This window comes from Anomaloglossus baeobatrachus, chromosome 3, assembly GCF_048569485.1.
Source record: "Anomaloglossus baeobatrachus isolate aAnoBae1 chromosome 3, aAnoBae1.hap1, whole genome shotgun sequence".
NCBI lineage: Eukaryota > Metazoa > Chordata > Amphibia > Anura > Aromobatidae > Anomaloglossus > Anomaloglossus baeobatrachus.
In genome coordinates this window covers 152,562,167-152,588,966 of record NC_134355.1, presented here as the reverse complement: position 1 = coordinate 152,588,966, position 26,800 = coordinate 152,562,167, and the positions used below count along the sequence as shown (strand labels likewise).

Sequence of the window (26,800 nt, the reverse complement as noted above, 5' to 3'; positions counted from 1 at the left end):
AGATGGGTACGTGTGACCGCTAATAAACGACCTATGAGCGATCTCTGCAAATCATAACAACGATCTGGGCGTGTCACATCGCTAGCGATATCGTTGTGTGTAAAGCAGCCTTAAGGCAGTTCTCAGGCCTCCAGTCCAGAGGCCAGAGATCACTGACATGGCCGATTGACTCAATTCCCACCAACGTTATTAAAATTGCATCAAGCAAAAGAAGAAAAAGTATATGGAAATGTTGACTAAAGTTACTAAAACCAATTTAAAAAACACGACAAAAAAATGCACAAAATAAGGTACTAGAAAAATGGACATTTTAGAGTAGTTAAATGATGCGCTTTAAATATACCCATAGGCAACTCAATATGGAATGACAAAGGATGCGCCAGTGGTTTGGCGTGTGCAGCATTACAGCCAATATGGGTGGTGCCGCAACTTGTGTGGTGCCATTGAGCTCTAGTATTGGATGCAGCGCTGTCCTAGATTTCAGCGCTTCAGACAATAACTGACATCGGGGCAGAGATATAGACTCAGCACTGGACCTGGGGAGGGTGGGGAAAGTGTATGTGTGCATGCAAAATACAAGGCGAGATGGTGCAATATATACCAGATTACTGGGAGTCCATAACTACAGGTGGCAGATCATGAATGATGGGCATACGTGCCTTGCCTCTGACAGGCTTATTAGTGGTGACTTGTGTGGGGCCAGCCTTCATCATCTGTTATTTTTGCACTGGTTTCTAAGTTAAGGCTCAAACATTTTGAATTTACTTGTCATTTGCAGGCAAGCAAAGATGATGTGACATTACAGACAACCAGACACTTTGCACAAGAGGTGAGTCTATTTGTACACATATCATGGTGTGTTGTATATCGATGGGCTTAGAGCTTGTTATCTACTGGTGGCACTTCTGATTATTAAGCTACACATGAAATCTCTGCTCTAATCCTGTGGCCCCAGACTCCCAATGTGGCCGCTGGACCTACCTTTTACAAATCTTTTCCCTCAACTCCTAGTATGAATACATCCAGAAGCTCCATACTTTGGCCTTACGTTACAACTCCATGACCAATTTCACATTTCCTGATCTATAAAGGCTGTATTCATGGATCTTACACTTCTCTTTATTAGACATTTCTGGCCTTGGGTACTTGACATTTGCACATCTGCCTGAAACGCTCGCGTTCTGTTCGATATTTTATCAGACAGCATTCAAACCCTTCTGTTGGTCTCCAGCAGTCTGTGACCTGCCAGATCACTCACAGTGAAACACAAGATCACTCTTCAATGCAAGTATGAGAGCCTCATTCTGGTCCCGTTCTGGTCTCGTTCTGGCTCTCATAGAATTATATTGAGAACGTCTCACCTAAATTCTGATTTCCAGCCAGTCAGAAGCTGTTTCGTAAGAAGGTGCCGAGGGACCAGATCGACGTCAATAAACAATGAAACCGCTGGAGGTTAAGTATAAGTAAACATAATTTCCTAACATTTTTACTGACATCAAAAGCTTTTCCAATTAGAAACCAAGTTACATGTTAACATAGGACCCCTTCTTTGATATTCACCTTCACAGTTCTTTCATCCTTTGATCTTAAGAGTTTTTGAACAGTTTCTGCTGGAATTTTTCAGGATGTTAGAATAGCTTCCCAGAGATACTGATTTGAACTGCCTCTCACCCCCACAGATCTTTTACTTAAGTATATTCCACTGATTCTCAATAGGTTTGAGGTCAGGGGAGTGTAGTGGCCACACCATGAGCTTCTCTCCTTTTTATGCCCATAGCAGCCAATGACTCTGTGCAACAGGAGAAAATGCATTGTCCTGCATAAAAATGGTTTTGCTATGGATGAGACTGTTCTTTTTATACTTTGGAAGAAAGTGGTTAGTCAGAAACGCTATAACTTTGCCAAGGTCATTTTCACACCTTCAGGCACCCTAAAGAGGCCTACCAGCTCCCTCCCCAACATTTTTTCCCAAAACATAACTTTGCCACCTCCTTGCTAACTTTGCAGGCTTTTTGGAACATTGTGGCCATGCATCATAAACCATCTACTCCATCCATTTGAACCATACAAGGTTTCACGGCACTTACCAGTAAAGACTATTTAAAATTAACAAAGTACTGCAGCATTCTGTAAGCACAAAGATATATGTGAACATATGAAACTTGAACTGCATTACTTCTATATGAAATATACGTATAAAAATGAAGGTGCTTGGCACATAAATTGGCCAATTAATGAATAAGAGCCCATCAGCTGCGGCAAGGCGTCTTCATTTGACTGTACCCTAAGCTAATATAAAAATGAAAGTACTGATAAGTATATTTCACATAGCAGTAATGCAGTTCAAGTTTCATATGTTCAATGTTAATATACTATCTTGGCGCTTTCGGAGGTTGCTGTGCTCTTCTGTTTGTGTATTATGCAGTCATAGCAGCTTTCACCTGTTCACACTTGCTTTATTCTGTATGGAGATGCTGGTCAGTTTTTTGTATTTAAAATTAGTTTTCAAGTCTGTCTAGGTTCATTGCAACCATTTCTGCCTGTGAGCACTGTTTAGGGGTGGCCAAGCAGTAGGTTTATGCACAGCTGCAAGCCATTGCAGGATCCTACACCTTGAGGTTTGCTGGACTTGAGAGGCACCAGCTGCTTCAAATACCGGTTTGTTACTTTGTAATGGTATTTCAGTAGCTGCTTTCTTTAACCTTCCTTATTATGCCTTTACCTGCGCAAATCTATCTGTGCTGTGTATCAGTTAACAGTACAATGTTTTCATACTTTGTTCAAGTCCCATATTGCCTAAAACGTGTGGCCTTATTAAAGAAGTTGTCCAGTTACCAAAACTGATTTTTTTTTTTTCTCATAAATCTTGCTAATATGTGCCTCTCCACACATCTATTATGTTTTTTCAGCAATATTACCTTTTATCGTGCTCTAGCAGCACATCCTCATTGCTGACTCCAGCTCTGATGGGGTTAATCTCTCTTCTGACTTCCTGAGTTCGGTTCCTACAACTCCCATAATTCTTTGCGGCTCTAGGGCAGTATCTAACACACCCACTCAGCTCTCCTCTCCACCCAAAGACTCTTCCCTGCCGTCTTCCCAGTGCGCATGCACTGAGAGCAATCACAGCAGAGACAGCCAAAGCTCCCGCCTCTGCACAACCAGGGGAAGAAAGCGTCTATCTTCTGCTTGTTCTCATATAGTTCATAGTCTGTGTGTGTGTGTGTACAGAAATTGATTATTAGCTGGCGCAACATGTGAAAAAAATAATTGGGGGAAAATAAATGAAGGGGTCATGAGATTGCTTTTCCCCTCTTGCCTAGTCTGTGTGTCATCCATATCATCCGTGTGGCATGCATTTTGGAGGCTACTTTCACATCGGCGATTTTTTTTTATTTTTTTTTTTTTTTTTTTTTGCCTATACCGCAAACCGCATATGACCGTATCCTGTGGATTAAATGTGCAGCGCATGCAACTGTTATTTTACCGGATCCTTCTGCAGCGGGACACAGAATTTATCGGCCGGCGCTGGAGTCAGCTGACTCCTGATCTCACAGCCCGCTCACGCTGCGATGGATGCAAGTTAACAGCAGTCACTGCCTGCTGCAGATCACATGTGACCGTGTGCAGGCTGTGTGGTCAGGAGTTCAGCTGAGTTCAGATTAGCTGACTCCAGTGTCGGCCAATTAGGCTGGGGCCACATGGGGATTACTGCGATCCCGTCGCATGACACTCGGCTCACGCTGGCAGTACAGCAGAGCTGAGTGTCATGCGTGTGTCCCTGCGACTGAGGTCCGACTGTGCGAGCGGACCTCAGCTGCGGGGGGCAGTCCGGCTCTCAGGAGGGACGGGCCAGCGCTGCGGAGGGGCGGGCCAGCGCTGCGGAGGGGCGGGTGGGCTAGCTCTGAGGAGGGGTGGGAGGGATTTCTCTCCCTCTTTCCTCCGTAGTCGGCTATTGTGGTTGTCGTTCTGCACTCGCGGTACACCGATGTTACGTGAGTGCAGTGCGATTTTTCTCTCACACCATACACTTGAATGGGTGCGAGAGAAAAAAGTCTCGCATTACAATCACAGCATGCTGCGATTGTTTTCTCGGTCCGATTAGGGCTGAGAAAATAATTGCTCATGTGCGCTGATACACAGGCTAATATTTGTCCGAGTGGAATGCGATGTTTTAACGCACTCCACTCGCACCGTTTTTCTCGCCGTGTGGCTTAGGCCTTACTTGTTCTGTGTCCCCCTGCATCCATCGCAGCGTGTGCGGGCTGGAGTTCAGCTGAGTTCAGATTAGCTGACTCCAGTGCTGGATTGAACTCAGGTGACCTCACAAGCCCGCACATGCTGCGATGGATGCAGGGGGACACAGAACAAGTAATCGTCCAACACTGGAGTCATCTGATTACTTGTTCTGCTGGCGCTGTGGTCAGGAGTAGGGATGAATGAGTAGTAAAACGCTCTGGTGCTCGATGGGCAAAGCCCATGTCGATTTTTTTTTTTTTTTTTTTTTTTTTTTAAATTTCATTAAAAATAAAAAAAAAAAAAAACAAAAACCAAACACATCTTCTGGCGCTGTAGCCAACTCCTCTAGTGGCCCTGGTGCCAGGTGGCACGCTGGGTAATAAGGGATTACTACCAGCTTTGTTTTACCAGCTGGTAGAAAGCCCGAGATTCTCAATGTCAGGCCAAGTTTGACCCGGCCATTAAGAATCTCCAATAAAGGGTTAAAAAAAAAATGACATCACACAGAGAAAAATACTTTATTAGAAATAAATACACAGACACATTAGGGACTCCATGTTTATTACTTCCTCTCACCCCTCCACGATCGAGCGATTTCTGTACTGACCATGCCAGGAGAGAGCGAGGGGAAAGAGAGAGAGCGAGGGGAAAGAGAGAGAGCGAGGGGAAAGAGAGAGAGCGAGGGGAAAGAGAGAGAGCGAGGGGAAAGAGAGAGAGCGAGGGGAAAGAGAGAGAGCGAGGGGAAAGAGAGAGAGCGAGGGGAAAGAGAGAGAGCGAGGGGAAAGAGAGAGAGCGAGGGGAAAGAGAGAGAGCGAGGGGAAAGAGAGAGAGCGAGGGGAAAGAGAGAGAGCGAGGGGAAAGAGAGAGAGCGAGGGGAAAGAGAGAGAGCGAGGGGAAAGAGAGAGAGCGAGGGGAAAGAGAGAGAGCGAGGGGAAAGAGAGAGAGCGAGGGGAAAGAGAGAGAGCGAGGGGAAAGAGAGAGAGCGAGGGGAAAGAGAGAGAGCGAGGGGAAAGAGAGAGAGCGAGGGGAAAGAGAGAGAGCGAGGGGAAAGAGAGAGAGCGAGGGGAAAGAGAGAGAGCGAGGGGAAAGAGAGAGAGCGAGGGGAAAGAGAGAGAGAGAGGGGAAAGAGAGAGAGAGAGGGGAAAGAGAGAGAGAGAGAGAGGGGAAAGAGAGAGAGAGAGGGGAAAGAGAGAGAGAGAGGGGAAAGAGAGAGAGAGAGGGGAAAGAGAGAGAGCGAGGGGAAAGAGAGAGAGCGAGGGGAAAGAGAGAGAGCGAGGGGAAAGAGAGAGAGCGAGGGGAAAGAGAGAGAGCGAGGGGAAAGAGAGAGAGCGAGGGGAAAGAGAGAGAGCGAGGGGAAAGAGAGAGAGCGAGGGGAAAGAGAGAGAGCGAGGGGAAAGAGAGAGAGCGAGGGGAAAGAGAGAGCGAGGGGAAAGAGAGAGCGAGGGGAGAGAGAGAGAGCGAGGGGAAACAGAGAGAGCGAGGGGAAACAGAGAGAGCGAGGGGAAACAGAGAGAGCGAGGGGAAACAGAGAGAGCGAGGGGAAACAGAGAGCGAGGGGAAAGAGAGAGCGAGGGGAAAGAGAGAGCGAGGGGAGAGAGAGGGGAGAGAGAGAGCGGGGGGAAAGAGAGGGGAGAGAGAGAGAGCGGGGGGAAAGAGAGGGGAGAGAGAGAGAGCGGGGGGAAAGAGAGGGGAGAGAGAGAGAGCGGGGGGAAAGAGAGAGAGAGAGCGGGGGGAAAGAGAGAGAGAGAGCGGGGGGAAAGAGAGAGAGAGAGAGCGGGGGGAAAGAGAGAGAGAGAGAGCGGGGGGAAAGAGAGAGAGAGAGAGCGGGGGGAAAGAGAGAGAGAGAGAGCGGGGGGAAAGAGAGAGAGAGAGCGGGGGGAAAGAGAGAGAGAGAGCGGGGGGAAAGAGAGAGCGAGGGGAGAGAGCGAGCGAGAGAAAAGAAAGCGAGCGAGAGAGCGAGGGAAAAGAAAGCGAGCGAGGGGAAAAAAAGAGAGAGCGAGGGGAAAAAAAGAGAGAGCGAGGGAAAAGAGTGGGGGGAGAAAGGGGGAGAGAGGTGCTCTGTCATCAACTTGCTCCACTCTGTGACTTGTGCAGGTGACAGAGTGGAGACAGTTGGTCCCATGCAGCAGGACAGGTGACAGAGCAGAGCGGTGACACATGCGGTGTTGCATGTCACCAGCTTGTCAGTGTCTTTCTGCATCTTGTAGTGCTGGTGGGAGGAGCACATGATCACACCACCCGACACCGCTTGTTCTCCTGACATCGGAGCAGAGCGGGCGGGTAGAGAGTGAGATCCCATACTTGCGTGACAGGGGGGGGTTCAGTTGAAGAAACCCCCCCTGTACTCCACACTGGCGCCCTGTACCTCACACATCTGCTGGACGCTCAGCCCTCTTCACCGCTCCACACTGGCGTCCCGTACGATCCTCCCCTCGATGCTGGGCTGTGACGTGCAGTAGTCACCGCCCATAGTACAGTCAGTCACTGTGAGTGGCGCCAGCATCTTCTGACGTAACCGTCCAGTTTCAGTGCCAGGAACTTGACGGGACGTAAGAGGATACTAGCAGCCGCAGCACCAGGGGGTCATGTGACCGGCACTGAGTGTGCAGGATAGCGCCGCTCAGTGCCAGGACTGCAAATAGAAGCCAAAGAAGAAAACACCTAAAATGGTAAGTTACACTCATAGAAAATAAAAAAAAATGGGTGAACCACCCCTTTAAAAATGTGGAAAGACCTTCTTAAAGGGGTTGTCCACTCCTTTCTCACTCCCAATGTTTGGCCCCATTAAAATGAAAGATTGTACTCCCCTTCTGTGCCGGCAATTTAGTTTTGGCGCACAAATGAGGGCTTCAGTGTCCCCACCTTCAGACAAATGTTTAATCAACTGGAAGTGAGCAGCCAGCTGCAAAGCTCGCTTCCTGTTAATTATTTATACGCTAGAGGCCGGTAGTGATTAGGCGTGGAGTTCGCGTGATGTCACAACCTCATGTGACCGCGAGCGCCGACATGAGAGCGGCCAAACATGGGGAATTAGAAGGGGTCGTTTAACTGGTTTTCCTTTAATTCGGCTCACCTGGCAAAATAATTCATAAATGGTTATGATTGAGTTCAGAAAGAGCCCTGAGACACACTAACATCCATGAGTTTATTTAAAAAAAAAAAAAAAAATTGACTCTTAAATCCAATTTGCATAATAATTTGGAACGAGGTGTAAGCACAGATCCAGCTACATGGTGCACACAACAGCTCAGTCCCATCCAAGTGAATATTGTACTAGGTACAACTACCAAATGTATGGTACTGTCTGGAGAAACTATAAACCATGCTTTGGAGTCTGATTCAGTAGCTCAATATTTATTTATTTTTTCCTTGTCCATTTTCTGGTGTTTTTTAGCCTATTTTTGAGTTGTGCCAAATTCTTTTTTTAACTTGTGTTTTTGTTTTCTTTTTTGTTGTTTGTTTTTCTTTTTTACAAATGTTTGCAGCTGATTTATCAGTTCAAACTTATTTAAGGCTCAATATTTGGCGCAAGTGTACTCCAGTTGCTCCCTTCCCGAGTGATTATTTGTACATCTGAAATTTTTTGCATAACGCTTTGACTTATTAGCCCAAAAAGTTGAATATTCTGAGAATTGTTATATGGTGAAAAATTCATTAAGTGCATGCCATTTTGAAGATTATGGTGTAAAAAGTCAACTAATGCCACAAGGCAAAAAAATATGCACGATGATGATTTAGGTATCTGGATAGTTTTGGCCCCTTTTACCCATTAAAAGGAGCCAAAACCATGCTGAAAATTCAGATGCCCTCCAGATATTGATAAGATAATAAATTGACAGTAATTTTTAGATCATCTGATTTTTTTTTTTTATTTTAAATATATGTAATTAAAAATCTAAAACCACCGAAATTCCTGGCGGATCTCTTCTCATTTACAGCTTGGCGTGGATGTACTTCACATACGTTTACCAAAGGAGTGCAGTGATGAGGAGGTCAGTGCTAATAATGATTTATTATATTATTTATTTTGTCTTTGTAAATGTGTTGATCTTGTATGTACGGAGAGTTATGAGTGTCGGATCCTATTTTACAATGGTTATTATTGAATGGTTATCGTAGTTGTGGCTTTTGCGGAGTAAAATACCAGGTCTTCTTCATTTCCGCTTTTTGCTACATCATTATTTTAGCATGTGCTTGGCTTTGCTCTTCCGTATTTTCTGAAGCTGATGGTGCAACATGTTCATTCACTACACGTGGAGGTGTGGCTACGATTTGTCTTAAAAGGGCAACACCGCCTAATGTGTGAGCTGCTGTGCCTATAGACTGCATTACCAAACTGCAGCAATCATTGAGCTTGTCATTTATGCTCACAATAGTCATCTTATGTTGAGATATTTGAAGTGGAAAACAACACCTTTCCATTTGCTTTGTTTTTTTTGTCCGTTTTTCTGAAATTTTTAGGCTATTATTATTTTTTATTATTTTTTTTATATAATATAGATGTTACTTTGTATCAAAGTTTGAGATAAAAGCATCGGTGTGAGTTAAATTGTATAAAGAATAATGGAAAGATTTGCATTTTTTTGGGTGTCTTTATGTTCCACTTTAAAAATTTCAATAGGAAAGCAAAAAAACAATCAAAAAAATCTGACCAAGATACTGTCATGGGAACATAAACTAAAGGGTGCTTTACACGAGACGATCTATCGTGCGATAGATTGTCGGGGTCATGGTTTTTGTGACGCACATCCGGCATCGCTTGCGACGTCGGGCTGTGTGACACCTCCGAGCGACGCAGTATCGCTCACAAATCATGAGTCGTGTACTCGTCGCTCGGTTTCATAATCTCGTTTAATTAAAATGGCACTGGTTGCTCATCGTTCCTGGGGTAGCACAAGCCGCTCCGTGTGACACCCCGGGAACGATGAACTGCAGCTTACCTCTGTCCAGCGGCACCCGCCGGCAATGTGGAAGGAAGGAGGTGGGCAGGATGTTTACGTCCCGCTCATCTCCGCCCCTCCGCTTCTATTGGCCGGCTGCTGTGTGACGTCGCTGTGACGCCGAACGTCCCTCCCCATTCAGGAAGTAGACGTTCGCCGCCCACAGCGAGGTCGCTCAGCAGGTAAGTACGTGTGATGGGGGTTAACGACTTTGTGCGCCACGGGCAACTAATTGCCCGTGACGCACAAACGACGGGGGCGGGTATGATCGATCGTGAAATTGCACGATCGGTCGACCCGTGCAAAGCAGGCTTAAGGTTGTGCTCACAATGGTGTCCTTTCTGTTCCATCAGAATTTTGTGCTTTTGATGGACAAAACAACTTTTTTAGCCAATAAAAATATACTTGATGCATTACAAAATGGATCTATTATATTTGTCAAGGATACTGTTGAAACAAAACCTAATATTAACAGTACCTAGGTCGTACATTCACATGGAATGCACATTTTTTATTTTTGTGGTAGAGGCATCAAAAACTCTATCTTCATTTCCCAGGAAAAAACAACACAAAACATAAAACAGGGTGCTCAATAGTTCTGATATCTTAAAGGATTATTCTCAAATTGTCTGTTCAGCAGCTCACAACCCTGCGGTCTCCTTTTTTCTCCTCGTTTAACTTTATATCAAGGCAGGCTCTTCTTCTTGAGTGCCATTTGTAGTGGGGCAGCAGAACTGTAGTAGTAGTAGAACTATAAAGCTCAGCACGAGTTATGCTGGAACACATTCAAGTCTGTCAACGGTTTGTTCTGGATTGTACACGGCTATCACGATATACACACATAATAGTGTAGCACCCCTGAGACCATCAGGGAGCTACAAGGTACTGCATACCCACAGTGATGCAGGGCCTACCCCCAGGGTACCCAGAAGACCAGTGCCGGTCACAACCAAACATTCCAGATAATCCCTGTTTTTCCCCAAAATTCCCCATAGACTGGTACCAAACTAGGGTTGGACCAATGGATTGCCACTCAGAAGTTGGGCAAATCCGTCCACTAGACAACCAGGTGGGAGAGGCAGACAGTGGACAGTCAGAAAGATAGTAGAGAGTCTGAAGTTGCGGTGGAAGTGAGCAGACGCACTGACAGGAGTGTGAAAGTCACCTGAGGGCCCAGGCGGTTGATTGCCAGTTGAGTACTCCCGGAATCATGCACTGAGGGGGTACAGAATCCTAGGTGAGGCAAAAGCTCCAGGCAGACCTGATAAAATCTGGACAGTGAGGGGACCATCAAGGACCTCATTGACCTTGAAGTTCGGTACAGAGTAGCAATGGGCGAACCGGGGACAGGACCAGAGACTCCAACCCCACAGGGTTCACACTACCGTCATACGGACTACTGTAAGAGACAACCAGGAGGGGACCCCCAGCCACTCCAAGCCATGGGGACCCACCAACCAAAGAGAGGTGCAGCGGTAAGAAGCCTCCAGGTCACTAAACCGGCACTGGGACTAAGGGGACCTGCGGTTAAGACTAGCCAGCCTCTGGTGACCGGTTACAACTGAAAGTAAGTAAAAGAATCAGTTATACGGCAACCCAGTGTGCGGCCTACCTTCTTTCGACACTCGTTTACATCACCTATCCTCTGGGTCCTGGCCCTGCTTGCGGAGGGCCTAACATCCAGGCTGCCATTAAAACCAGGCCTAGTAGCAAAAACTGTGCAGCGGCGGCTTCATCCACATAGCTGCAAAACCTCAAGTGGCATCATGTGTGAACTTTATTCAACAATCCCCTGTAAATATCCCCCCTTTTAAAAAGCACCCAGGGCACGGAACTGGGCAACGGCCACCAAGTGACATTCCCCAGTTATACGCCGCCCGGGACCGAGTACCCCATAACCCTGGGCGACACAATAATAGTGTGCAAAGGTTTGGGCACCCAAAGTCAAAATTAGTGTCATTGTGAACAGTTAAGCAAGTTGAAGATTAAATGACCTCTAAAAGGCAGAAAGTTAAAGATGACACATTAATTTATTTTAGGCAAAAAAAATAAAAATTACATCCTTTACATTTTAGAAATTCCAATAAGGGAAATGGGCCAATGAAAAGGTTTGGGCACCCTTGGAGGTTTGTGTGCTCAGATAACTTTGATCAAGGTTTCAGACCTTAATTAGCCTGTTATGGCTTGTTCACTATCATCATTAGGAAAGGCCATGTGATGCAGATTTCACAGCTTTATGAAAACCCAGCCTCCTCTATCCTTGTTCAAAAAAACAGCAGCAATGGGCTCTTTTGACCAGGAGTGCCTAAACTTTTACATACCACTGTACCCCCATCCTGGGCCCCTTCCTGATAGATAGATAGATATTATATATCTATATGTGTGTGTGTGTTCCCTGTTCTGTCTGTAATGCATAAAACAAAAGGCATTCTACTCACCTTCCCATCTCCATCGCTTCTCTATCGCTGGTGCAGTGGCTGGCAGCTGACATTGGGATGCCTGCTTTAGGCTGGTTTCACACTACGTTTATTTAACATCCGTCCATAACGTTTTTTTAGCGGAAAAACGGATCCAGTGCAAATGCGTTTTCACTTCAATGCATTTGCAATGGACTCGCGTTAACATGCGTTCACCTGCGTTTGCGTGCGTTATAGTGAGGATCCAGCGACTTGCAGTTTTTTAACATCTTTCAAAAACGCTACTTGTAGCGTTTTTGAGCTGCGTCCAAATACTGCATGTCACCGGATCCTGACTAAACAGCACGCAAACGCAGGTGAACGCTGGCATGCTGATAGACAGGATCCTGCTTGCTCTACTGAGCATGCACAGAACCAGTCTCGCGTGATCTGTCTCTCTCTCCTCCTCCCTCCCTCACCCTCTCTCTCTCTATCTCTGTCTTTCCCCCTTCCTCTCCTCCCTCTCTCTCCCACATGAGAGCTGCGGACACTCGTAACCAAGGTAAATATCGGGTAACCACTTCTCTTAGTTACCCGATGTTTACGTTGGTTACGTGTGCAGGGAGCCCGGCTCCTAGCAGCTGCAGACACTCGTAACCAAGATAAATATCGGGTATCCAAGCCCGATGTTTACCTTGGTTACCAGCGTCTGCAGCTGTCAGAAGCCGGCTCCCAGTCTAGGTCCCCTCACTCCCGATCACATGACTCCAATGCCCGCCCCTAAACATCCACTGACAGGATCTTGCAAAATAACAGATGCGTTTGCATGCGTTTTTTGCTGTAAAAGCAGGATCCGCTTTTGCAGCAAAAAAACGTTCCTGACGCATGTTAAATAAATGTAGTGTGAAACCAGCCTTATTGACGCATGAAGTCACTGTTATGTGCCACCAGTCGCGGGCACACTGACCTCAGTTAATGGTCTCTGTTCGGCTGGTAGCATATACCACTGTATAGGGACTTGATAGCTCTTTTTCCTGCAATTCATTTTACCTGGATGTGAGTCTGAGGATGCATATCCAGCTGAAAGATGCTGGGGTCTGTGGGCCCTTCTCGTAACCCCTGGGACCACAACAGTTAGCCCTTGCTCAGAAAACATACCTTGGGATACTTTTACACAAACATATTTTCTGCCCCATGGCTGTCTGTGAAAAAAAAGGATGGCACATGGACCAATATTATTCATTGGGGAAGTGCAGATGAGCAATCTCTGTGGTTTTTTTTTTTATTTTAGGGTGGGGGGAGAAAAAAATAAAAATAAAGCAGCATGCAGTTGTTACTTCTGTGTATTGGATGAGACTAACCTATTCAAGTCTATGGGTACGGAAAAAAAAATTGTATTCCACACAGGACCACCAAAGACTTATTTTATTTTTTTACGGATACTTTACAATTCTTTAACATTGGAAACTGTGTTTTTTTTTTTTTTTTCTTCAATAACTTAACTGATGCTATAAAATCAGTGGATTGCACAAAGATGACAAATGAGTAAAACAAAATGGTCTGAACTTTCTAGCTGAATCTCTGACTATATTTTAGACGCTCGTGTGAACCTGCTCTCATAGTGAGATTTCATTGTCTTGGTTGAAACTTGTAATTCAATATTAAAAATATATTCCGGATGGTCTTGTTCCTTATTACAGGGCAGTGATTATTTGATTTTCTTTGCCAAAGGTTTGACAACATGTCAGGCCAGTTATAGGGAACTGGTAGTGTAAAAAGATGGAAAAATAGATCTGATGTGAAACCCCCAAGACTGTGGAATGCCGTACCCCAAGAGGTAGTGTCAAGGTCAGAATGACGATGATGATGAGACTCAAAGGATCTCTCGATATCCGGCTGCTGTTTCTAATTAAAAATGTCATGTGTGCACACGAGAATGAAAAATAACTGCACAGCAAGTCAGTTATATCTATCTCCATGACTGGCTCTTAACCAAGTGTGTTCTTTATTGTTTGAAAGAGACTCTAGACCGAGCAGTAAGGGGGTGTAAACAAAAGTTTTAGTCCAATCAAGTATCGTAGGTCAGGGCTTCATGACGTAGAGAGATCTGCATATTCTTCTTGGATTGGTCAGTCCAGGCTCCAGGAATTTTCCTTTGTCCATCTGTGTTGGGTGTAGAACAGGAAATGGTGGCCATCTTTACAATTACAAGTGCTGGTATATACTGTGTCTAAGGAAAATACACTGAATATGCAATATACATATATACATGTTAGTAAGAAACAAAAGCATTCACAAATATGTGTGTTAGTTCACATCTACTGAACTATATAACTGAGTCTATGAAATGGCTGAATTAAGTATTTTTGGATACTCAATTCTTTATCCTCAACAGTCCCCCCTAAAGACTTACTTCTGCCATTTCTAAATTCTAAGGGTACTGTGTTCCCTTAGGAAGAGAGGTAGGAAGATCTGTTGAAAAACCTGCCTAACTGAACGTTGAAACATGGGCGGAAAGGGGAAAGGGGTTTTCTTCACCGGTTTGAGACCAAGGACTCCTAGGCGAGTCCTCACCCTTTGTAGTTGGACTTTCCCATGTCTCAAGGTTCTCTAAGTCCTCTCTTCTAACTGTTCTGGCAATGCTGGTCTAAGACTGTACAGGGTTTTCTGAAAAGGATAAGTATGAGCAGAACGCTCAGTGCAGCTCTGGTTGATTAACCCTTCTACAATGCGAGGTGTGGATCCATAGATGTTTCTGTGGTTGGATCGGCTCCTCTAGTGTTGACTCATGGCTCTTTCTCGCTTGTCCTTTAGGATCAATCAGTCTCCTGACTGGAGACCATATGCTAATAGCTCTGATTTAAGATCTGGAATTGGAGAATACACCTGTTTATCACACTATTCAGTCAATTATATAAAAATATACATTTCTTCAGCGCTCTATTGGGAGACCCAGACGATTGGGGTATAGCTGCTGCCCTCTGGAGGCCACACAAAGCACTACACTAAAAAGTGCAAGGCCCCTCCCCCTCTGGCTATACCCCCCCGTGGTATCACGGGTTCTCCAGTTTTAGCTTTGTGTGCGAAGGAGGTCAGACATCCACGCATAGCTCCACAGATTTTAGTCAGTAGTAGCTGCTGACTATTTCGGATGGAAGAAAAGAGGACACATATAGTGTCCCCAGCATGCTCCCTTCTCACCCCTGGATGGTGTTGTAAGGTTGAGGTACCTATTGCTGGTACGGAGGCTGGAGCCCACATGCTGCTTTCCTTCCACATCCCCCTGAGGGGCTCTGAGGAAGTGGGATCCTGCCGGCCTCAAAGCTCTGACGCCGGGCTCCATCCACAGACCCATTTGAACCTGCTGGATACGGAGCTGGAGTACCGTTCAGGGACATGGCCCTGCACCATTACAGGTACTCTGTGTCCCCGTACACACAGGCACAGCACACTCCAGACTTGCTGGGTGTGCTAGTGCGCCGGGGACAGTAAAGGGTTACAGTCACTGCAGCCTTGCTGAGTGACTTTGTGTTTTGGGAACTACCGCGCCGGACGCTCCGGGAGCGGCGGCGCGGCTGGGACTTGTAGTTCGCCGGGGACTGGGCGCCGACCGCGCTTTTACGGCGGCGGCGCTTATAACTCCAGTCCCCGGCTTCTGCGGCCTAGTGCCGCTTCGTTCCCGCCCCCTCCCTGTCACTCAGGGAAGGGGACAGGCGCTGAGCAATCAGCAGCGCCGAGGGCTGGAGCCTTATTTACATGCTCCAGCCCTCTCACTGCACACTGTCGGGCGCCGGATTCCCGCTCTGACTTGGGGGCACGCCCACGGCCCGCCCCTCCTCACACGAGCTGGGGAAGAAGCCGGCAGCCATTACTGCAGAGCTCGGGGCACCAAGGCAGGACAGTGGCGTTCATACACCCGCTTATAGGCGGGCGGTAAGAGACACACATAGTGCTGACCACGATATATATGCAGTGTATACATGTGTTGTTTTTAACTGCATAGGTCGCTATATGCCCGCTTGGGGAGCGACTCATCAGCAGCAGGAAAGCAGGTGTGCTGAAGCACAGGCTTTCTAGGCTGCTTGTTTTTGCACGACTGAGGTGTTCATTTGTGTTTATGCTGATATGCTATACATTGCACTGTACAGTCGCTAGTCTTAGCTATATTCTTCTGGAATGGCTAGACTACAGCAGCAGAAAACCAAGGGTGCTGGGGCACAGGTTTTTTTCTATGCTGCTTGTATTGCATGGGCTGCAGTGTGCATTTGTACTTGTGCTTGTATGCTATACATTGCACTGTATGGTCACTCTTCTGGGCTATATTCCCCTAGATGACCAGTCTACAGCAGCAGAAGAGCAGAGGTGCCAGGGCACAGGCTTCTATGCTGCTTGTATTGCATGTGCTGCAGTGTTCATTTGTACTTGTGCTTGTATGCTATACATTGCACTGTAGGGTCACTCTTCTGGGCTATATTCCCCTAGATGACTAGTATACAGCAGCAGAAGAGCAGGGGTGCCAGGGCACAGGCTTCTATGCTGCTTGTATTGCTTGTGCTGCAGTGGTCATTTGTACTTTATGCCTGTATGCTATACATTGCAATGTACGGTCACCAATCTTGGCTATATACTTCTAGATAGCTAGTCGGCAGCGGCAAAAAAGCAACACAGTTTTCAGTGCTGTTTTTACTACATGGGATGCTGTTCATGACACCGTCCCATTGTGTGCATGCTCCCCTGTAGCACGTCGTCTGCCGGGGTCTCTAGCACTTCGTCTGCCGGGGCTCTACTAGTTGTGGACAAAGAAACCTCCTGTCAACCCTGTCCATGGACAGGGACGGAGTAGTCATAATATAGAGACTTGCACTCATGGGCAATCTACTTGAACAAAAGGCAGCTCTTCAGGGCTTTGATACTGACATCGCTCTCAATCCGGATACACCGGGTGGTAACGCCATACGGAATGATCCTATACCGTCCACCAATGGAAGGTTGGATCTTCCTCCCTCAGCTCCCCCAGTGGAGATAGGAGACGAACAGGAGAAGTTCCTTTTCAGTGTCTCACGCAGATATTGAGTATTTTTCTGGCCACGCTGACTTCAGAGAAGCAGTCCAGGAACACCACGCTTACCAGATAAGCGTCTTCTCCAAACGTTTTTAGGATACACGTTATCCCTTTTTTCCCCTGACGTGGTCAGCGCTGGACCCAGGGTCCAAAGGTGGATTCTCCAATCTCCAGGCTTGCATATAGAGCCATAGTTGCACTGGAGATGGGGCTTCACTTAAAGATGCCATTCACAGACAGATGGACTCTGGTTGAAATCTGTCTAGGAGGCTATCGGCGTGTCGGTTGCTCCGGCATTCACAGCCGTATAGGCAACCTAACCTTTTCAGCGGTTCTTGCGCCGCAATGTCTGCACTGCGACTTACCCTATTAATGCTGTCCTAAAAGTACAGTCGAGGTTTCGGTCCTTCCCAAGCTCGGGCAGGTCCCAATTGTCCTCGTGCAAAAGGGCTACAAAACCTCAGACGGGCTCAGATTCCGGCCGGGCTCAATCACGCCCAAAGAAGGCAGCCGGAGGAACCGCTACCAAGGCGGTCTCCTCATGACTCTCAGCTCTCTCCCTCTCTCCGCATCCGCGGTTGATGGCAGACTCCCCCGCCTTTGGCGACATTTAGCTGCCACAGGTCACAGACCGGTGGGTGACGGACATTGTGCTCACGTGCACAGGACAGTGTTCTGTTCTCGTCCTCCGACTCCATTCTTCAGAACGGCCCCACCTCTCCACCGAGCAGATGCCCTGCTGCAGGCGGTGGACGCTCTAAGAGCAGAAGGAGTGGTGATCCCTGTCCCCCCTCAGGAACGAGGGCGAGGGTTTGTACTCCAATCTCTTTGTGGCTCCAAAAATGGACGGTTCCTTCCGTCCTGTTCTGGTTCTGAAACTGCTCAACGAGCATGTGAACGCCAGGCGGTTCCGGATGGGATCCCTCCGATCCGTCATTGCCTCAATGTCTCGAGGAGACTTCCTTGCCTCAACAGACATCAAAGATGCCTATCTCCACGTGCCAATTGCTACGGAGCACCAACGTTTTCTACGTTTTGTGATAGGAGACGAACATCTTCTGTTCGTAGCTCTGCCATTCAGTCTGGCGACAGCCCCACGGGTGGGCACCAAGGTCATGGCAGCAGTGGTAGCAGTCTTGCACTCTCACGGAGTGATTCCGTACTTGGACGATCTACTCGTCAAAGCAACCTCCCTCGAGGCATGCCAACGCAGCCTGAATGTTACGCTGGAGACTCTCCAGACTTTCGGGTGGATCATCAATTTGGCAAGGTCAAATCTGTCTCCGACTCAATCACTAACGTATCTCGGCATGGAGTTTCATACTCTATCAGCCATAGTGAAGCTTCCGCTGAACCAGCAGCGTTCACTGTGGACAGAGGTGCAGTCTCTCCTTCAAGGCCAGTCGCACCCCTTAAGGCGCCTCATGCACTTCCTAAGGAAGATGGTGGCAGCCATCGAGGCAGTTCTCTTTGCGCAGTTTCATCTGCGCCAACGGCAATCGGACATTCTCCGCAAATGGGATGGGCAGTCAACCTCCCTGGACGGGAAGTCTCCCTTTCCCTGACGGCCGAGGACTCTCTGCAATAGTGGCTTATTCCCACCTCATTGCCATAGCCCCCATCCTGGGCAGTGGTCACGACAGATACGAGTCTGTCAGGGTGGGGAGCAGTTTGTCTCCGCCACATGGCTCAGGGGACGTGGACTCAGCAGGAGTCCACCCTTCAGTTCGATGTGCTGGAAATCGGGGCAGGGTATCTTACCCTATTAGCTTTCCAAAAGTGGCTAGAAGGGAGCAGATCCGAATCCAGTCGGACATCTCCACAGCGGTGGCATACATCAACCACCAAGGAGGGACACGCAGTCAGCAGCCTTCCAGGAAGTCCGGCGAATCCTCATGTGGGTGGAGGACACAGCATCCACCATATCCGCAGTTCACATCCCGGGCGTAGAAAACTGGGAAGCAGGCTTCCTCAGTCGCCAGGGCATGGACGCGGGGGAATGGTCCCTTCACCCGGACGTGTTTCAGGAAATCTGTTGCCGCTGGGGGGGGGCCGGACGTCGACCTAATGGCGTCTCGGCACACCAACAAGGTCCCGGCATTTATGGCACGATCGCGCGATCACAGAGCTCTGGCGGCAGACGCCTTAGTGCAAGATTGGTCGCAGTTCCGGCTCACATATGTGTTTCCACCTCTGGCACTCTTGCCCAGAGTACTGCGCAAAAATCAGATCCGATTGCAGCCGCGTCATACTCGTCGCACCAGACTGGCCGAGGAGATCGTGGTACCCGGATCTGTGGCATCTCACGGTCGGCCGACCGGGGTCACTACCAGGCTGGCCAGACTTACTGTCCCAAGGGCCGTTTTCTCCATCGGAATTCTGCGGCCCTGAACCTGTGTGGCTTGTGTGTCCTGGATCCTAGCGTCTTCAGGATTATCCCAAGGGGTCGTTGCCACCATGAGACAGGCTAGGAAGCCCACGTCTGCTAAGATCTACCACAGAACGTGGAAGGTTTTCTTAATCTGGTGCTCTACTCAGGGAGTGTCTCCCTGGCCATTTGCATTGCCTACATTTCTTTCCTTCCTACAATAGGAGTTAGAAAAGGGCTTGTCGCTAGACTCCCTCAAAGGGCAAGTCTCAGCACTATCCGTGTTCTTTCAGAAGCGTCTAGCACGTCTTTCTAAGGTGCGCACGTTCCCGCAGGGGGTTTGTCATATCGTACCCCCGTACAAGGGGCCGTTGGATCCATGGGATCTGAACAGGGTTCTAGTTGCTCTCCAGAAGCCGCCTTTCGAGCCTCTGAAGGAAGTTTCTTTTTCTCGCCTGTCACAGAAGGTGGCGTTTCTCGTTGCGATCACATCGCTTCGGAGAGTGTCTGAGCTGGCAGCTCTGTCATCCAAGGCTCCCTTCCTGGTGTTTTCACCAGGACAAGGTAGTGCTGCGCATCATTCCGGAGTTTCTCCCTAAGGTAGTATCCTCGTTTCATCTTAATCAGGATATCTCCTTACCGTCCTTTTGCACTCATCCGGTTCACCGGTATGAGAATGATTTACGTTTGCTAGATCTGGTGAGAGCACTCAGAATCTACATTTCACGCACGGCGCCCGTACGCCGTTCCGATGCCCTTGTCGCTGGTACGCGCAAGAGGTTGCAGGCTTCTAAAGCCACCCTGGCTCGATGGATCAAAGAGCCAATTCTGGAAGCCTACCGTTTTGCAGGGCTTCCGGTTCTTTCAGGGCTGAAAGCCCATTCAACCAGAGCCGTGAGTGCGTCCTGGGCGCTACGACACCAGGCTTCGGCTCAACAGGTGTGCCAGGCAACTACCTGGTCGAGTCTGCACACTTTCACCAAACATTGTCAGGTGCATACCTATGCTTCGGCGGATGCCAGCTTAGGTAGAAGAGTCCTGCGGGCGGCAGTGACATCCCCGTAGGGGAGGGCTGTTTTGCAGCTCTAACATGAGGTATCTCTTTACCCACCCAGGGACAGCTTTTGGACGTCCCAATCGTCTGGGTCTCCCAATAGAGCGCTGAAGAAGAAGGGAATTTTGTTACTTACCGTAAATTCCTTTTCTTCTAGCTCTTATTGGGAGACCCAGCACCCGCCCTGTTGTCCTTCGGGATTTCTTGGTTGTTTGCGGGTACACATGTTGTTCATGTTGAACGGTTTTTCAGTTCTCCGACGTTATTCGGAGTTAATTTGTTTAAACCAGTTATTGGCTTCCTCCTTCTTGCTTTGGCACTAAAACTGGAGAACCCGTGATACCACGGGGGGGTATAGCCAGAGGGGGAGGGGCCTTGCACTTTTTAGTGTAGTGCTTTGTGTGGCCTCCAGAGGGCAGCAGCTATACCCCAATCGTCTGGGTCTCCCAATAAGAGCTAGAAGAAAAGGAATTTACGGTAAGTAACAAAATTCCCTTCGTCTATGCTAAACCAAAAAACATCTTACATAAAGACCTGCTTATTGCAAAAAGGAAACAAAACATATACATTTTATACACGATTTACTTGTTTCCACTTTTCTCTAAAATATACACTTTTTGTAAACACATTTTTCTTACATACCACCTTCATATGCTTCTCAACAATAATGTCGTTTTCTGCACTGGAATACCTCTGACCAAACCTGGAGAGAGATTTACACAACACGCACAGACTTGCATACAACGTGCTCATGATATACATCTATAATCAGTTTGCAGTCTCTAAGAATGGGTAGAGTAGGTGCAGGGTGTTTCTACGGACTCTTTACAGTTTTTTTCTCACTTCGTTCTAGGCACTTGTCTCACAAGACTGGGTGAATCTGCCCACCTGGGTACTGAACCCGGTGTCACCAAAGCACACACTGACAATTGTCTTTCACAGATGTTACCTGGGCCATCATTAAGAAGAGCTCTCATGACAGAGAAAGCTTACCACCCTTTGTCCACAGACCTTCCTCAGTCAGCTGGCTCCTTGCATGTCACACTCCATTCCTTGTTGTATCGCTTGTTCCTGTAGGGATTTAAGAACACAAGGAGTGACAGAAGTCACTGACGTGACCAATGTCACCAAGGCATGGTCGGTATTGGTGAAAGACTCTCAACTCTAGGCCCGTTCACTGCTTCTTGGTCAGCTGCACCTGTGCGAGGATCTCCATCCGAATCCATCAGCTCAGATCTAGACTTTCTTTTCGGCATACCTAATTCATTTGACAACAGGAAAAATCTACAACCTACATACACCTCTAAAGACTCTTACCCACTCCTGTTCTACCCATCAAGAGAGGCATTTAATGCATCACTGTCTCCTGTATCAATAGGATTGGAGGGAGTGGTCGAATTTAGACTACCTCATGTGGTGTAAACAGCAGCATATCCAGTGCAGAATCGACCACCATCTGGTTTCATCTATAAAAACAAAAACTAAAAAATATACATTAGATCATTCTTATAACTTCATCTCTGATCATAATACAGTTAGTGGTCATCTATACCTCACATGACTGAGAATACTAAATAAATAAACAAACAAATAAACAAATAAACATATAAGACAAGACTTTCCTATTTCAGTTAACAGATATACCTCATAGTAATCTAATAAACAGAACCTATGGGAAAAAAGGTCAACTTCAAAACCTATCTAATATGCCTGCTGCGCCCTCCAAGAAACTGGAGAATATAATTAATACCTTATTCCCCCCTTGTTTAATTGTTTATTTACCAATATGGCAAAATTCAACATTTTTATACTGGTATTCCCTAAAAGAAAAGATAAAACAGCAGGTAATAAATTAGCCACATACTAAAACCTAAAATGAACAAACACTGAAAATAACGTATATCTCACAACAATATACATTACTGGGAAATTTTAAAAACCTTACAATAAACACTGTATCCATAAAGAAAAGAAAAACCTTTCATAGTAGAAACAACTGAGACATGATAAAATGACAGCTGTGACTAGGCGACTAACCTGCAAAAAATATATGAATGGTTTAGAAATAATCGTAAAAACAGAAAAGGTGATAGAGTCACAAAATAAAAATATATTGTTCAAATAAATCGCCATTAAAAACAAAACAACACAAATTATATCGCACATCCCATGAAATTTAATATTCCCTATTCAAATATAAACAGCAAACTAAAAATGGGAAATCCTGAACTCTAAGGGTTAAACCAAACTTACATCACTATTGGGGAAGGACACATTCTATCAAGACACATTTCATCCTTATCTCTTAAAAGCGAGAGAGGAAGAAGGAAAAAACCTCATCCTTTGTTATAACAAAGACATAGCAGTGAACACATCCATTTCCCATATCTACATTGGATGCATTATACATGTTTCCTAATTCCTTTTTACAAATGGATTTGATACATTTTGACATCAGTAGGGGTAAGTCGTCTACGATTTTTGTTTTAAATTAACTAACACAGTACAAAGATATATATATATATATATATTGTGAGACTGTGACCGGGGTTATCTATGACGGCCGGTATGTCTCGCCCCGGTTGTGCTCACTCCATGATAGAAAGTAAATCCACTCTAGGGTTAATGCTGTTTCCCTACAGGCTGAAGGAAGGGTTAAATGGAAACAGGAACGAGGGGCAGGTGTGCCGGGGGTGAGGGAGTGATCACAACTCCCTGAGTCTCTGCTGGAGAGACATGTATATTGCTGTGGATTTTTGTTTGGACATTAAACACCGTGTGCTGTGAACCTATATGCCTGGATCCCGTGTCTTCTGCTGCGCAGCCGACCGCGCTACCTCACATATGGTGGAGAATGCGGGCATGCCAGCCCGGTGAGGTGTACTTCCTTTTCTGGTGATCCGGTAGCACATGTCCTGGATTCAAGCAGCTATACTACGGCCCAAACCCAGCGACGCCATGGAGGACATACTAAGGCATTTGGCTCAGGCTAATGCACAGCAGCAGCAGGCTAATGCACAACAACAAGAGGCTAATGCACAGCAACAACAGGTGAATACCCACCTGCTCCGGACGTTGGAGCAACAGCAGCAACAGCACCAGCAATCCTTGAAATTGCAGGAAAAAAGGCACCAAGAACAGATGGTTCTCCTGGCCAAGTCAATCCGTGCCGGACCGGCAGCAACAACCCCGGGACCGGGTGACGACGGCAGCGTCCGGAAAGCGGTGAGACAAGCGTTGCAAAAGATGACCCCGGGGGATGATGTGGAAGCGTTCCTGGCAGTGTTTGAGCGGGTGGCCGAGCGGGAAAAACTGCCGACCCCCCCAGTGGGCTGAGGTATTGTCGCCCTATCTGACTGGGGAACCCCAAAAAGCGTACCTGGACCTCGGTACCGAGGACGCCATTGACTATGTGACCCTGAAAGCCGAAATACTGGCTCGGTTGGGGGTGAATACCTATGTACGGGCTCAGCGGGTAAATCAGTGGTTCTATGAGGAAGCCAAACCCGTACGCTCCCAGGCCTATGACTTATTACATCTTGTAAAAAAGTGGTTGCAGCCTGACACTCTGAGCCCGGCGCAAATGGTGGAAAGGGTAGTAGTGGATCGTTTTGTGCGCACTTTACCCGTCACCGTTCAACGGTGGGTAGGACTGGGTGACCCGAGTACCCTGGACCAATTAGTGTCCCTGGTAGAGCGGCATGTGGCTACGCAGGACTTGATACGGGACACTGAGACTTTGCGTACCGCCCGTCGGTCCGGCCCCTCCAAGCCTAGGGCCAAGGACCCACCGCCGACACCGGTACAGGAGTCCGCTACCATCCTGGCTGAGGCCGCGACCGCCGTTCCTGAGGTCCGGAAGGCCATGTACCCTAAACGACAACTTGTCAAGGGGGTTTCCTTCCCTATTAGATGTTGGCGGTGCCAGCGGGTGGGACATATGGAAGCCCAGTGTCCCCTGACCACGGAGCCCATGGATTGTGGGGTTACCCGGCGGGGTTCAATGTATGCTCAGGTGGTGTGTACCGCTGACCTGGTTCCCCCAGAGACTGAGCCCCACTTGTGCCAAATACAGGTGAATGGATGTCCGGTTACAGGATTGTTGGATTCCGGAAGCTTAGTGACCCTTGTGCGATCCACCTTGAGGGCTAAAGTAAAGGCCACAGGACGTACCGTGGGGGTGGTTTGCATACATGGGGACCGCCGAGACTATCCCACGGGGATTGTCACCATCACAGCACCTTGCGGTCAGGTGCAACATGAGGTGGGACTGCTTAACACTCTTCCTTATGACGTGATCCTAGGACGGGATCTGCCCTATTTTTGGACTTTATGGAAGGGAACCCCTAGGTCCCCTCCGATATTGGTCAGTCCGGGGCCTGAGCCCTACAATCCTGAATCCGGGACACCTGCCGTAGGGGTCCCCATGATAGGGACAGAATGTGAACCCGATAGGTCGCCCCTAGAGGTATTGGCAGGAGAGGCTGAGACGGTCGAGCCCATCCCGGACTTGGAGGCATCCCCGGATGCGTTTGGGACAGCCCAACTCCAGGACCCTACGTTAATACATGCCCGGAATAGGGTGTTAGTAATTGACGGGGTGGCCCAGCTGCCCGGTGCCCAGGTAAGGTACCCCCATTTCGCTCTTAAACAGGATTTACTCTACCGGGTAGATGAAATACGGGGCGTGGGGGTGGAGCAGTTGGTGGTGCCCCAGCCGTATCGCCGGCGGGTCCTCGACTTGGCTCATAAACATCTGATGAGTGGCCACCTAGGGGTCAAGAAAACGCAGGAGCGAATATTGCAAAGGTTCTATTGGCCCGGGGTCTTTGGGGAGGTAAAACGGTTCTGCGAAACCTGCCCGGAGTGTCAGCTTACCGCACCACTGGTCCACTTTCGCAGTCCGTTGGTGCCGTTACCCATTATAGAAGTCCCTTTTGAACGGATAGGGATGGATCTGGTGGGGCCCCTCGTAAAGTCTGCTCGAGGGCACCAACACATCCTAGTGATCGTTGACTATGCCACCCGGTATCCAGAGGCGATACCTCTCAGACATACTGCGGCGAAGCTTATAGCTCGGGAGTTGTTTTCTGTGTTCTGCCGGGTGGGGTTGCCCAAGGAGATCCTTACGGATCAGGGGACCCCATTCATGTCTAAAGTGACCAAAGAACTATGCCGGCTACTCCAGATCAAGCAGTTGCGTACGTCTGTGTATCATCCTCAGACGGATGGGTTAGTAGAACGATTCAATAAAACCCTGAAAACCATGCTAAAAAGGGTGATCTCCAAAGACGGGAAGGACTGGGATATGATGCTTCCCTATTTGATGTTTGCCATCCGAGAGGTGCCACAGGCATCCACGGGGTTTTCGCCTTTTGAATTGTTATACGGGCGACATCCCCGGGGATTGTTGGACCTGGCAAAGGAAACATGGGAGCAAGAGCCCACCCCCCATAAAAGTGTGATTGAACACATTTTAGGAATGCAGAACCGCATAAGCGCGGTCATGCCAATTGTGAAGGAGCATTTACAGGAGGCTCAGGCCGCGCAAAGCGGCCGCTATAATAGACAAGCCACCGTGCGGACCTTTAAACCCGGGGATCGGGTGTTGGTATTAATCCCCACGGCGGAGAGTAAATTCCTGGCTCAGTGGCAAGGCCCCTACGAGATAAAGGAAAAAGTCGGGGTGGTCAACTATAAAGTATTGCAGCCCGGTAGGCGGAAACCTGAACAAATATACCATGTCAACCTATTAAAACCGTGGCAGGAACGGGAAAGCCTGATGGTTGAGTTTCCCCCATCTCCCTCCTCTTCGGGTCGTTCACTCCCGGCTTCAGCGACCTCCGGAGAGGACGAACCGGAAGTAAGGATCGGAGAAGCCCTCACCAAGCAACAGAGGCGAGAGGCCAGACGGCTGGTTCAGCAGAACCCCGATGTCTTCTCCGAGTTGCCGGGTAGGACCAGTCTGATACGACATGACATTGTCACCGAGCCCCACCTGAAGGTACGCCTGAAGTCATACCGCGTGCCGGAGGCTCGAAGACAAGCCATATCAGAAGAAGTGAAGACAATGCTACGCCTGGGGGTCATCGAAAAATCCCGGAGTGAATGGGCTAGTCCCATTGTCCTAATACCAAAACCCGATGGCTCCTTAAGGTTCTGCAATGACTTCCGGAGATTGAACGAAATATCCAAGTTCGATCTCTACCCCATGCCCCGGGTGGATGAGCTGATTGATAGGCTGGGACAGGCGCGATATTTTACCACGCTCGACCTGACCAAGGGGTACTGGCAGGTGCCACTGACGGAGTCCGCCAAGGAGAAAACCGCTTTTGTTACGCCGGAGGGTCTCTTCCACTATGTTGTCTTGCCTTTTGGGTTACATGGCGCTCCGGCCACGTTCCAGAGGTTGATGGACTTGGTGCTGGAACCCCACCAGGCGTATGCATCAGCGTACCTTGATGACATCATTATTTACAGCCCCGATTGGCAGACCCACTTGGAACAGGTACAAGCGGTGGTGGACGCGCTTCGAACAGCCGGATTGACAGCCAATCCCAAGAAATGTGCGTTGGGACTCACGGAAGCCCGCTACTTGGGCTACGTGATAGGCCAAGGAGTGATAAAGCCCCAAATTAACAAGGTTGAGGCGATCCAGAAGTGGCCTAGACCCCTGACCACAAAGCAGGTTAGGGCCTTCCTGGGTATCGTGGGGTACTACAGGAGGTTTGTAAGAGATTT

The 26,800-nt window shown here is 48.1% G+C and overlaps 1 protein-coding gene across 1 annotated transcript in view; it reads left to right on the top strand.

The window, feature by feature from the left end:
• MTHFD1L (methylenetetrahydrofolate dehydrogenase (NADP+ dependent) 1 like) overlaps window positions 1–26,800 on the top strand; it is a 311,373-nt gene that overhangs the window by 6,115 nt on the left and 278,458 nt on the right. The window contains exons 3-4 of the mRNA XM_075339530.1: window positions 779–829; window positions 8,178–8,231. Coding sequence (XP_075195645.1) covers window positions 779–829; window positions 8,178–8,231 — 105 coding nt within the window. The remainder of the gene's footprint in view (window positions 1–778; window positions 830–8,177; window positions 8,232–26,800) is intronic.